This window comes from Cyprinodon variegatus, unplaced genomic scaffold (assembly GCF_000732505.1).
Source record: "Cyprinodon variegatus isolate N-32 unplaced genomic scaffold, C_variegatus-1.0 Scaffold650, whole genome shotgun sequence".
Classification (NCBI taxonomy): domain Eukaryota; kingdom Metazoa; phylum Chordata; class Actinopteri; order Cyprinodontiformes; family Cyprinodontidae; genus Cyprinodon; species Cyprinodon variegatus.
The window spans coordinates 237421-251730 of NW_015151103.1; the positions used below are offsets into that span (position 1 = coordinate 237421).

Sequence of the window (14310 nt, forward strand, 5' to 3'; positions counted from 1 at the left end):
GATGCAGTAGATCACGAAAATTAGAATCACGATGCATCATCATCACGATTATTTTGCACACCCCTATTTATAAATAGATCAGTTGCATTTCCTGCACTTGTATTTATTTCTGATAGAGGAGCTGGAGCTTTTATCGTCCAATTTATCTTGATATTGATTTGAGGTCATATCGCCCGGCCCTAGTTGAGGGCCCCTTGGTGCCTGCAAGCATCGAGTTGGTGACCCCTAATCTAAACCAATGTGGGGACTATTGACAACACTTTCAGCCAATCAGAGCCAGTGAAAGCAGATTATCTTGGTCAGTTACCTAGATGATTGGCTTGTGGAGGATTCCTCTTGGTCCTAAAGACCTGTATTTACACCCAAAGATTTTTTTGTTCTGTGCTGTGATGGAGCACAGATATAGTTTTCAGGGAAAAACAGCAAATATATATTTTTAGAATTAGTTTCTGGCTGAGTGGTTTCATCTGTCGCTTTTTTTTTTTTGCTTGTACCTCTACACCGACCCTGCTTTCATTTGATATGTATTGCTGGTTGATGCATGATTGTGGCTGTGGAAACATAAATGTTGATAGGTTGCTGTTCTGCCGTACATTTACCTTTTCCATCTTTTATTTTATTTGGATATAACTTGGTTGTGTTTTGCACATTTTAAAAAGGTTTGTGTTGGCTTGCAACCTGCTGTAGATTTTGCAGTCTAATTTAATTTGATTGCTGCATTATCTCCCATTAATGCATCCTTTATCACTATTGTTGAGTAACAATAACGAACACATCTACAAACAGCAGTCATGTATATACACTTGAAATAAGAGAATAGATTAAAACTTTTAATTACCTTAGGAAAAGAGTTATTTAACAAAAATGATTTTTAAGAAATGTAAAAACTAACCTACTTCTGGTCTGGTATGTATAGTGAAAAGGTTTTTCACGATTTTATCTTTATTTTTTCACATCACATTTGTCTTTTTCTTATCATTTCAACCTTTTGTTTAATACTTTACTAATACTTATACTTTATACATAATATTTTTTAATTTTCATTTTAAATTTATGGTCTCAAATAATTTTTGCAGTGCTTGCTGCATCTAAAGATATTTTAATGTGCTTTTATAAATTAATAAATGATTAAAGTAGAATTGAGGATTTATCCCTTTCTGTTCTAAAGGTTTCTGGACAATCGCCTGTTTGCCACCTGCTCTGACGACACCACCATTGCGTTATGGGACCTTCGCAAGCTGAACTCGAAGGTGTGCTCCTTGCACGGGCATGCCAGCTGGGTGAAGAACATCGAGTACGACACCAACACTCGTCTCTTGGTCACCTCTGGCTTCGATGGCAACGTCATCACGTGGGACACCAACAGGTTGGTCGCGATTACATCTTGCAATTGTTTGGATTTATGTCCAATTTGGTTCGCATTATAAAGATAAACTTTTAGCCCATTTTTCCACCTTCATTTTGGGATTTAAAGTAATTGTAAAAATATAAAGATGAAGAACTTTTTCTCATCTTTTTTCATTTATATATTATTTAAACAAACAAAAAAAATCTGAAAAGTCTGGCATTCCTTTGAGTTTAACACCCCTGAGTCAAAGAATTTGATGATGAAGTTTATTTAATTTCATTTAGTCAAGTCATGCAATCAGAATTTAACATATCTTTAGAGCAAGCTGTTTTTTTAGGTAACCAGCCTATCTTTAAGGCAGTGATTCCCACTGTTCATGCTTTGCTTTAAACCAAAGCGACAGGTCACCTGCAGTACACAGTATTGGAATAAAACACATTCTCCTTAAAATAAAAAAAACTTCTACGTGTAACAATTTTAAGATTAGACATTAGTTTTACCCTGTAACAAAAGTCAGCAATGTCATCTGTGTATTTTTATCCACTTTATTTCTGTCATTATCATTTTTATCCTGAAATTATACAAAGTCCCCCCTAGAGGGCGCACCCCTATAAAGTTTTGGAACCTCTTCGGTAAACAATACCTAAATACCCCTACAATAAATGTTGGGAAAAAGCCTAACAGTGAAATTAAAATGACATGATTTTATGCTAAATTGAACTATAATTGCATTTAGTTATCTTTGTGATTAGTGTTGGTATTGTTTGGATTTCAACTCTTCTGGGTTTTTTTTTTGCTCTTTTGGTAATCTAAAACCCAAAGTCATTAAGGAATATTTTTTAAGTGGAATCACTATTGTCTCAAAATTTCTGATTTAAAGGAGATCAGACCAAGCAAAAATCCTTTTCAAGCCTCGGGTGGTAGCAGTGTCACTGTTTTGTTAAAGGTAATAATTTTCCTCTCTTGCAGGTTTACTGAGGACGGCTGCCCACACAAGAAGTTCTTCCACACTCGCTATCTGATGAGGATGCGTCTGACACCCGACTGTTCCAAGATGCTCATCTCTACTTCCTCAGGGTACCTACTCATCCTTCACGACCTGGACTTGACCCAGTCCCTGGAGGTGGGCAGTTACCGCATGCTGCGTGCCAGACGGACCCCCCTCAGTTCAGGTCAGAACCAAGGCTATGGAGTCAATTTGAAAAAGTTCTAATTGTAAAAAACAGTTATTTTTTTATTATTTTTTTTATTTCATGTTATATTTTTTAATGGAATTTTTTTCAAACCTTATTTCTGAAATCTTTTTTGCAGAAGAAATCTTTCATTAAAATTTTTCACATTCTCTTCACTTCAAGTCCAAGACGACTACTCTCTCTTGACCAATAAAATATTGTTTCTAACTTATATGCTGACCAATAGAAATGCCTCTTTGCTCCTCACTCCAGAGGCCAGCCTGCTCCCAGAAGTTAAGAGAATTTGATCTGGAAAAAATAATAGGAGAAATCTAAAAATATAAAATCTATTGGTAAAGAAAACAGTAATGCCCCTAACAAACTTTCTTCCTACTTTTTTGCGTAAGGAATTTTTCTAAGTTTTATTTGTGAATTGCATTACTTTTTTAAATTGACAAAATATGTTTTTTGCTTTCAACAATAATGGAACAACATAAAAAAGTGCAACCAAATATCTATATATAGCAGGAAATGATTTTTAAAAGACAATGTGTTTTCATAGATGGAGGAACGTCAGCATCTAGGTCGACTGCAGCGCCACGACAGGGACATGACTCCAAGATTCATCCTCACAGAGAAGGTCTGGGATGATCTCAGTAGGATGCTGATTGTATGGTGCCAAATTAGCCTCTTGACTGATACTAACTTCCTTTCCTCTCAGGTCTCTCCCCAAGGAACAGCCTGGAAGTTTTAACTCCCGAGATCCCAGGAGAGAAGGACCGAGGGAACTGCATCACATCCCTGCAGCTTCATCCGAAGGGCTGGGCCACGCTCATCCGGTGCTCCAGCAACATGGACGACCAGGAGGTGAGGAGCCTATTACTGCAGGTTTTCAAAAGATCCAAAGGAGAAGCTATAGTTGTTGCTTAGTTTTGTGCATTAATGTTAAATCCTTTTTTTTATTACATAATATATACAGTAACTGATCTAATTTATGAAATCACTAATAGACACACATGTATAAATATATGCCTAAGATCTTTAGGTGGGGAGTTTATGATGGAAAAGTGGAGGACATTATGTTAAACATTTCTAACATGATAGAATAAGACATGGTAGCAACACGTGTGATGGACGGGGAAGCATTGTTGTTTTTGACAGCCATCTTAGATTTAGTCTTAATTTAGTCTTAATTATTATTAGTTTAGTCTTAATTATTATTAGTTTTATGTTGCAAAAAAAAAAAGAGTTAACCTTTACAATTTGGAATAACAACCAGATTCTTTACCAGAGTGAAAGCTCTTACTTAGAGACTAAAATTGCTGGGTATAGAATGCTGCCCTGCAGTTCATCACTGCTGTTGGGCAGAAAACTTTGATTTGTAGAATTCAAATAAACGTTATGAATCACAAAAAGCTGTGAAAATAGAAGATCTAGTTCAACACATCATATTAGTTAACAAATCAGACAGACAAGAGAAAAAAAAAGTACAATAAAGGAATGGTTTTAGACATACAAGGTTTTCATCGTAAAGCAAACACTTCCTGATCTATTGTGAATTATGCATCACACACAAATCAATAGAATCTTCATTGCTCAGAAAATAAACAAAGAATGAAAAAATATATTTTTTCTTCTTTGGCAATTTTGGTTTTATTTCTAAGAATTTACCCCTTTGTTACTGCTGCTCAGGGGTCAAAGTAGATTTAAATTCACATGGGTTTTATATAACACAAATTACAGAGAGAACATACATAATTGCCTTGTAATGCCATGACAATGCAGACCTAAATTTGATGAATATGCTAACTAAAATGTTAAAATATTTAAAGGAAACTGTTTTAACCTCTTAACATTACTTTCCTCCCTAAAGCCCTATGTCCATAAAAGCTGGCTGCCGTAACTTTGTTAAAAACAATATTTTTCGGGTCACATCCACAGCACATCTGATTAGTTCTGCTGATTCTTTAAAATTGGGCTCTACTCTTTTGCAGACCGACTCAACGCCATATGTATGCTGTATTAGTCAGTCGGACAAAGACAGGTGGATAGACTTAACATTCAGGATCAAATTACCTGATTTCATCATCTTAATATGATATATTATTACAGATAGGGCTAAAAACTAACAATCATTTTTTGAATTGATTAATCATTTATTATTTTTTATTGAGATGGTAAAAGGTGCTTTAAATTAAACTATAGCAGAATTGAAACCAGATGTAGCTAAAATATTTTTTTTTCTCTTAAATGCAAAGAGTTTACATCATTTTTATTATATATTATATCATTATCATTTTTTTATTTATTTTAGCCTAATTATAGCTCTAGTTGGGTGGCTTAGCTAACATAACATATTTTAGTCTGTGTACTCCAGTTAACGATTAATGATCACGAAATTAGTTCACTATTAACTGAATTGGTTCAGCTGTATTTACACGTATTTTAAATTGATGATAAAAAAATGTGTTTCTGTTGTGGCCCCCACTTTGAAAAACAGTTTCTAAGCCACAGTAGTTCGGATGTTTCATCTTTTTTATTTCACTATCACTGTCAAAATCTAAAAGGAATAGAGGTTGCCTTGTTTTTGTAGGAAGATTATGCCTGAAAAGTGATCAGAAAAAAGCTGCTGTTGCTCGTTGAACAGAAACTCTTTGAAAAGTTGTGAAATGTGTGATGATATCTTTTATTTCCTGCCTAATTTCTCTCTGTCCTTCCTTCTTCCAGTGGACATGTGTGTACGAATTCCAGGAGGGAGCGCCCACTCGGCCGCTGGTGTCTCCCCGCTGTTCCTTACGCCTCACTCACTACATTGAGGAGGCTAATGTTGGGCGGGGCTACATCAAGGAGCTGTGCTTTAGCCCCGACGGACGGCTCATATGCTCCCCCTATGGCTACGGCGTCCGTCTCCTCGCCTTCGACGAGAGCTGCAGTGAGCTGGCCGACTGCTTGCCCGTCCAGACCAGCTGCCTGCGGGAGATCCGCTCCATCTACTCTCACAGCGACGTGGTGCTAACCACCAAGTTCTCCCCGACGCACTGCCAGCTGGCCTCAGGCTGCCTCAGCGGCCGTGTGGCGCTTTACCAGCCCAAGTTTTAGCATCTAGGCTTATTGAAAACCAGAGCGCTGCAGACCTGGGTGAAGACGTACCTAAGAGAAAGTCTGGAAATATATCAAGGAAGCATTTTCCCGATGCTAACACTGACGAATACATTTCTACAAGACATCTGCAGTGGCCCTTTGTATCATTTCAGTCTCACTGCAGATATTTAATGACACTAATATTCTGTTTAGTACAATTCTGCGTACCAGTTATATCAACACAATCCAAAAAGAGAAGATATTTGGACTAGAGATGTACACACCTGCTATAAAAGTCTGAAAAAATGAAGCTAACTAGAGACGCACCGATCAGATTTTAATTGCAGATTTCTGACCTCTACTTTTTTATGTAGAGCTTTCACCTGTAGATACCTGCTTCATTCATTTCCGGTTCTCTTAAAAACTTAAAAAAATACAATAACAGGTTTTAAATTATTCTTCATTCTTTTTTCATTACGTTAGCTGTTATTTATTATTCACATTAGGAGCAGAAAGTGTTGCACCGCATGTTTTTGTAGAACAAGGTTATGCTATTTAAAATCTAAGACAAAATCTTTTCCGTTACACTTTAAACTATCGTTAGCATCTTAGGTAATTAATTAGCATGAATAGCATTTATAAAACAGCCTTCTCCAATTTTGATGAGTTGTCATTTAATATTTCATGACACGTAAGATCAAAATAGATTTTAATGTAATTTAATTTCCCTCCTTGCTTTCCTGTACCCCATATAAACCTCAGAAATTTCTCAACATGGTGTAGAAAATGGTTTCCTTTGTTAGAGCTTCTGGCTTAATGTAAAACGCTTAACTTTGATTCTTCACTCAGTATTAGCCTTTACACCGAAGAGTGTTGTTGTCAGGTAGCATTATGGTACATTCAGTGACTGGAAAAAATGGTTGGATGTTTGAGTTTCCGTGCAGCTGGACGTCTGTCTGAAGCTAAATAGAAAACATGGGGTTCTTTTACCAGACGTGCTCCAGTACATAAATGAAGACCCAGGTCTGCAGCGGTTAAAACGGGCTGAGTTCGTTTAGGTGCTAGCTGTCAAACAGGCAGCCATTGGCTGGGGTAACAGAGGAAAAGACTGATGCTTCTGAGGTTGGACACTTTGAGCCTCATTAGCCCTGAATTTGAAATAATAAGACAAAAGGAAACCTCACAGGGTGGGAAAAAACAACAAGAAACTGTATTTTGGTTCAACTTTCCTCCAGGGTGAGCAGAAGTTTGATGCAACTTGACATCAGGCAAGGACAAAGTATGGGCTGTTTGTTGCTCATTTTGTTACAGCGGATTCATTTTTGGCTCTTTAACAGGAGGAACACCCAGTTTTTTGTTTTTTTTGTTTGTTTTTTTTGAGACTCTGAACATCCAGATGTTGCCATCTCAGGAGGACAACACTAACGATGCAAAATATCAAGTAGAGAATCCTGGAACAAACGAGCTTGTTGTTTTTACTTGACTTCCTGCGCTGCGCCTTGTGCCGCTCTCTGCTGCCTCACTCATGCCTTCGCCACAGGTGCTGCTTCTCTGCTCACACAATCTGAACTTCATGGACCTACCTTCCCTCACCTGCCTGCTGCTTTTCTTTTTTGCTCCCAACCTGATCTCTGACCTCTTTCCATGTCCAGTTCCTCTGCAGTTTTTAGTTCACTTGGTGTGTAAATGTTAGCACTGATTGTTGTCACTTTCTGGCCTTTGAAGCTACTCAGTTTTCCCCACAGGCGATGGTTTTATCTGACATCTCTAAACGAAAACATCCAGCCACTTGAGTATTAATTCAGAGGATGGTACTGGTAACTATTTTTATAGAACATAGGAGCTCCTATTCACTCATCTCCAGAATAATAATTTACATAGTTTTTACCAGAATAATTCAAACTGAAAAAATTTGTGTTGTTCCTGAAACTTTTAGTGCAGTTGGAATCTGATCAGCGTCACCAAGTTATCAGTTTTTATTAGTTTTCAGCCACCTCTGGAGCTTTGTAAAACATTTGTTCAAAGCCTCAAAATGAATTATATCTTTGAGGATTAGATAAAATAACCACCCTATGTGAAAAAATGGTTTATTAAAAGCCTCAGTAGCACAAATATCAATGGCCCTACTCTACAACCATCATTTTCTTCAAAAATATATCCTATCTAAATTTATCTGGGGATCTTTCCTTTGATCCCGTATTCCAACTCAACCCTCAGGTTTTCTGCGTAGTTTAAATCCTGAATGTTTGAGTTTACTCCCAAAGGCTACTGGATTATAAATTAAAATCTGATATCACAAAGAGTCATTAAACCCTTTAACATGATTCCCTTGCTGTTTGATAGAGAAATGGGCCCACAGCATTATAGGTCCTCCACTTTACTTGATTCTTTGTTTCGCATTAAACCCATCTGTTTTGCTATTGGCTGAAAATATTCCTCGTAGTCTCATTTTACAAAATCACAGGGTTCCAGTTAAAGTCCCAGTACCACCTCCATAAGTTCACATCAGTGACAAATGGAAGAACTTATTTTCTGGTATCACTTTGAGATGTCTTCTAATGGTTGCCATGGAGACCTAATGCCCTAAAAAAAATATCAGTATGAAAGTGCAGCTTTTACCTCCCTAACCACAGAGCTCTGTTCTGGTTGGATAAAAGATGTGGCTTCTGTGTCACGTATTTGTTGGACCTACCAACAGTTGTGCCATTTAAGATTTTCTTTTTTTTTTTTTTGCTCTTATTTCTGTAGAGAGATGCATCTGCTCCACCACCCTCTGGAATCAAAACTATTATTGCAACTAATTATTTCTTTGCATAACAGAAAAAATTGATAGAATATCTTCTGTGGTCTGATGGGTGGTCCACAATGTAACACAACCACCGTACTGAATGACTGAAAGAGACATTAGAACGTGGCTACGTGAACTCCTGCTATGCACAGCAGCCTTTCTAATGGTTCTTCTTTGTTATCTATGCTCAGCTGTCTGTTGCCAAAATAGGATTTTATTGATTAATTAGTTTGAGCTGAGGACTGAGAAAACAGTTATGATTTATTTAAAAGAAGATCTATTTAATCAGACTTCACTTTTTTTCTGTAAACATAATTGTTTCTGTTTGCTGAAGGTGGCGCTGTTGCTCAGTTTATTTCTGACTGTAAAACTACAGTATGTGTTTACAGTGGCTTTTTGCTTCTCTGCTGTGTGTGAACCGGGCATCTGCTAACTAAGCAGTGACTAATATCCCTGCTGAGAGTATCAGAGGTGGGTTAAATTTCTAGCTCAGAAGTTACTCCTTGAACTGTCCAAGCAGCATTATTTATGTCCATCATACCTCGGTTAACCGTGTTTGTAACCAGCAGCTCGCTTTCAGCTCACTCAGTCTTTTTGCTTTTACCTACATGAACCTGATCCCTCCCACCTAAACGCAGACATGGACATCTTTCGCCACGTTCATTGTGGCCAACTGAGCCGAGCGTGAAGGGATGCTGTATATTCTCTGCTGCTTCTACTTCAGCTACACTTAACAGCTCTTTGAAGTGTCTTATCCACTATTTTCACTCCATATATTTAAGAGAAAGAGGAGAAAACTGGGTTGTTTGGTGTGTTTTTTGGATTCCCTCCTTTCTTAATTTTAACGTGTATTTAGTCATGAATTTCATGAATGTTCACACTATTACCTTTTTTTTTTATGTATGCACCATAAAGTGAATACACCTGAAGGATGGGTAGAGAAAATAAAACACGTTTAAATGTTCAAAGTTGTTTCCATCATTACTGTTGCTGACTAAGCAAGTAATTTAGGATTTACACATAAATATTATTTATTAGTGAATAAAAGAAGAGACTATTTTTGCACAAGATTATTTTTGCAGTGCCGACTGCCCACAAATTAGATCCAGATTATTTCTAAGCGAAAAAACATCACAATTAAAATACAGGGAGCTGCAACCTATTGTTCAAAGAGTGATGTTTGCTCTCAGTTCAGCTCAACCAAACAACTTTAGAGCCACAATTTAATGAATTAACCTTTTGAATAATAAAAATCATAATCATAATGAATGTCCACTTCAATGTTTGAAAAGAAACATTTTTTTTTTCATCTTAATGTTTTACTATTGGAAAAAATAAGATGCAGGAATTAAACATGCAAAGTTTTTGAGCCTGATGACAAGAAAAACTATATAACTGATACTTTTGATATATCTCTTTTGTAGAAGTTAAAGAAAACTGCTGATATCTGCATTTAAAAATATATCTAGTTTGTTTTTTTTGTGTTCTTTTAGCCAATATCATAAAGACTCAGTAAGACTCTATACTTGATCCAAATAGCCTCCTGTGGCTCCTGATCCCTGCTATAAGGTATAAAGATGGGCTTCAGCTAACAGTGGTTTTTAGTGATGGCGTTGATATCTTATTCGGACAAGTAATTAAATAAAAAATGTTTATATTTTGAATGTCCCATGTCCTGTCAGGCAGTTAACAGACCTGTTTGTGAAGCATTACGGCTTTTACTATAGTGCTCCACATAACTAAAATAAACTAAATAAACACACTACAACCTAATTAAAAGTTATTTCAAATTCATTTGACACAGAGACGGAAGCGGAAAACAAAAAGAACAGAGAGAATACCTAGGTCCCTTTTCCTAAATGCTGGCTGAATGTGATTTGAGTAAAAGGCTGATTTCAGAACAGATTACATAATTCATTGTTAGGTGTGAGCGTGGTTATAAATGTAGCCATTATCTACCATTAGGCAAAACTAGCCAGTTTCATAGGGCCCCCCCAAGTTCCTGGGAGCCCCATAAAACTAATTTTACATGTATTGTTAATACAGTTTTTACTTATTTGTGCATACTAATTATGTTTTTGATATAAATCCTTTGTAAAAATTCCATCAGTACACTTATATTATTAGGTATGTCTCAGGGGGGCCTTATGTGTCCGCTACATTGGATCAGTCCATTTCCTGCGCATTGCAGGAAGGTCCAAACCAACAGCACCAAACCATTTGAAAACAAACGGCGTAAAGAGCCATGTCTCCAACTAAATGCTTTTTATAACCCTCTAGTGCTTTTATTTCAAAAAAGCACCTAGCGCCAAATCTAGCGACTTTTTTCTGCTACTGGAGACTTTGGCGACAACATAAAAGTATCGAACTCTGCTCTCCGAAGCAAGTAGATGCATAACCCCACCCCTGCTCTCCTCTCTCTTGTCTGCAGTGATGACTGATGCAGGCATGCTGTCTGCATGGTGCGCTGCAGCAGAGGGAAAGAACCTTTAAACTTCAAGATTGTAAATGAAATGCACAGGCTTAAAGCTGTTACTAATCTTGCTCAAGGTTACAAAATAATTTACAAAACCATTTTTATGAAAATTAGCTGATGCTTTATATAAATTTATCCCCCTTTCTGCTCCTCCTCTCTCTGCACCGCTTTCTTCTTCATGAGGTTTTTTTTATTGGTTGGCAAACAACTAACAGGGAATTGCTGACAGCAACTGGCACCTTATAGGACAGCCAATAGCAACTTTTCTTGCTGGGGAGTTGGCAACACTGGGAAAAAGAAATTTTGACAAAAAAGGGTTAGGTCTTTAAAAATATAAAAAAAAAACTTATAATTAAATTGAAATCGGTGAGCCTCATTAATGTAATCAAGTAGCAGGATTTATCCTTTGTTTCAGCTGGTCATGAGACAAGGAATTTATTTTTATTTCTCTACAGTGCTTAGTCACCAACTCTGTTCATAACTTTTATGGACAGAATTTCTAGGCGCAACCAAAGTGTTGGGGGGGATCTGTTTTGGTGGCCTTAGGATTGTATCTCTGTTATTCGTAGATGATGTGGTTCTATTGCCTTCATCAGGGCGTTATCTACAGCTCTCACTGGAGCGGCTCACAGCCGAATGTGAAGCGGCCGGGATGAGGATCAGTGCCTCCAAATCCGAGACCATGGTCTTAAACTGGAAAAGGGTAGAGTGCCTTCTCCGGGTCGGGGAGGATGTACTGCGCCTAGTGGAGAAGTTTAAGTATCTTGGGGTCTTGATAGCGAATGAGGGGAAGATGGAGCGCAGGGATCGATAGGCGGATTTGTGCGGTGTCTTCTGTGAAGCGTGCCCTGTACCGGTCTGTTGTGGTGAAGAGAGAGCTGAGCCAAAAAGCAAAGCTCTCGATTTACCGGTCGATCTACATTCCTAACCTCATATATGGTCATCTATGGAGCTTTGGGTCATGACCAAAAGAACGAGATCCCGGATACAAGCAACTGAAATTACTTTTCCCCTTAGTGTTTCTGGCCTCTCCCTTAGAGATAGGGTGAGGAGCTCAGAGTACAGCTGCTGCTCCTCCACATCGAGAAGAGCCAGTTGAGGTGGCTCGGGCATCTGGTTAGGATGCCTCCTGGACGTCTCCCTGGTGAGGTGTTTCAGGCACGTCCCACCGGGAAGAGGCCCAGTAGGAGGCCCAGGGGGAGACCCAGGTTTCTCTGCTGGCCTGGGAGCGCCTTGGGATTCCTCCAGAGGATCTGACCCAATTGGCTGGGGAGAGGGACACCTGACCCTCCCTATTGAAGCTGCTACCCCCACGACCCGACCCCGAATAAGAGGAAGAAGATGGATGGATGGATGGATGGAGTGCTTAGTTCTAAAAATTGATGTGAGTCACATGCTTTGAGGCATGATGTTGGCATCGGAATTGGCTGTTATTTATCTTTTTTTAATACATTAATGTTTTTTATTCCTTTATAAATAACGTAATAAAAGTCTTCTCTCTAACTACCTATTAATAGTGCTGTATTGAGGTACTCTGGTGTTCTCAACAATAGAAAAAATGCTTAGAGACAAAGTCATATAAATCTTTAAACTTCAAGATCAAAACATGCGACAATATTGGCTTCCAGTCTTAATTTTCAAAGTTTTTCATCTGAGAAAAAAATACAAGAAACGCCTTAAATTATGTTTTCAGTTAGGAGCACTTCATCATTGAATTGCTGTTGCCAAATCAATGAATGTGGTGTCGAGTCTGGGGACTCTTGAAGGAGTCTTCAGACCTGCAACAAGCTTGATTGCTTAAACCTGGCTTGATGTAGCCGTACCTGTGGAGGCAGGCTTGGCCTTACTGGAATGGATGATTGGGTTAGGTTAACCCTGACTTTATCTCTTATTTTGGATTTCTTCATTCGTTTTTTGTGAAGTAGGCCTTCAAAGACACTGCATGGAGTATTTTGGTAATAAGAAGCATTTTTATGACCCACCAGGTAATTTAAACCTCCTAATTGATTTGCACATTGTGCAAAGAATCTCTTCTAAATAATGAAAGATTTCAGCTAATTTCACAGCTACTTGGGCCTTTCTTCCACATATACTTTTTTGTATATTTGATCAAAGAAATACTGTGCAGGCAAAAAGCAGCGCTTTAAAATTCCCACTTTATATTACAGCTTATTTCAATATAGGTTCATCTTTATTTTTCAGTTAATCACACTATACCTCATTATAGCAAAACAATTTACAGAGGATGTGGTTCCATGATTGTTCCAAGCAAAGAACATGTTTTGTAGACTTAAAATATACAATCCACAAATGAAAATACTTTGTTGTGAACAGTGAGATGCATTTCTTTAGGTTTGCATGGACGTTAGCAATACCATTGTGTTGGTCACTGTGTGAATTAAGAATGAGTGTTTGTATTGGGCTTTAAGTAAAATGTGATCTGAGAAGCGCAATTAAAAAGGAATGCAATATGTAAAATTCAATATGAAAAACAGAAATAAAAAAGAAATCACAATATAAAACTATATAATTTATATATATTTAAATAAGTTAAAACAAAAAATAGAAAAAAAATTAATTTGAAAAGAAAATTTAATATATGAAATTGTATTTAGGAAAAAAAAACATCTCAGAGAATAGAAAAGTTAAATGTTTTTTTTTTCAATTATTACTTTTTTGGTTCCAATTACATTTGTTTCAAATTTAAACATTGAAAAGGGATCATTTTTAATTTACAAAATGTTTTCTTTGCTTGCTATTATAATGATGAAATAAAAATCACTCCATAAAAGAAGGACTTTTGACATTTCTGCAAAAGAGAAATAAAAAACATACTTTGGTATGATCTGATTTTCAGGTAGACCATGTTCTTCTATTAACCTAGGGAAATCTTGAAACTCATCCATCCATCCATCCGTCCGTCCATCCATCCATCATTTCTTCTTGAAGGGGGTGAAGCAACATTGTGGAACTAACACCTGACTTGAAGTTATGTTCAATAAGTTCAAACATGCTTAAACAATTTATACACTGGAGCATTAAACGCAGACTCTGCCTGGAGGCATGGATGTGTAACATAATTATAGCTTTTGTTGCCTGAACTTTTTTTTTTCATGCATGCCTCGGCAGCAGGCCCTGCTATAGTGTTTGTGTGTATATGTGCCTGTGTTTCCCCTTTTAGATCCAGGTCTAATTGTGCGTCAACTTTACTGCGCTACAGAAACCAAACAAATAAACTGGTAATAACATTTAAATATCATTAATTTTATTTGCATACATACCATTTTTTTGGGGGTAATTTCATTAAGCAACATTTCAGTCTGACTGGAAACATAAGTGGTCTGTTTAGAAGAAAAAAAAGCAAGTAATGCACATTCTTCTGCGCGCGCACGCACACGTGCAAGCGCATGTTTTAACAAGGCTTGCTGTCTGTATAAAAGGGAGC

General features: G+C 37.3%; 1 protein-coding gene across 1 annotated transcript in view; it reads left to right on the plus strand.

Annotated features, from left to right (window-relative positions):
• Positions 1 to 6511, plus strand: part of dcaf10 (DDB1 and CUL4 associated factor 10) — an 11927-nt gene extending 5416 nt beyond the window's left edge. Inside the window, exons 3-7 of the mRNA XM_015393631.1 lie at positions 1169 to 1366; positions 2318 to 2520; positions 3083 to 3160; positions 3242 to 3387; positions 5248 to 6511. Coding sequence (XP_015249117.1) covers positions 1169 to 1366; positions 2318 to 2520; positions 3083 to 3160; positions 3242 to 3387; positions 5248 to 5619 — 997 coding nt within the window. The 3' untranslated portion in view covers positions 5620 to 6511. The remainder of the gene's footprint in view (positions 1 to 1168; positions 1367 to 2317; positions 2521 to 3082; positions 3161 to 3241; positions 3388 to 5247) is intronic.
• The last annotated feature ends 7799 nt before the right edge of the window (positions 6512 to 14310 follow it).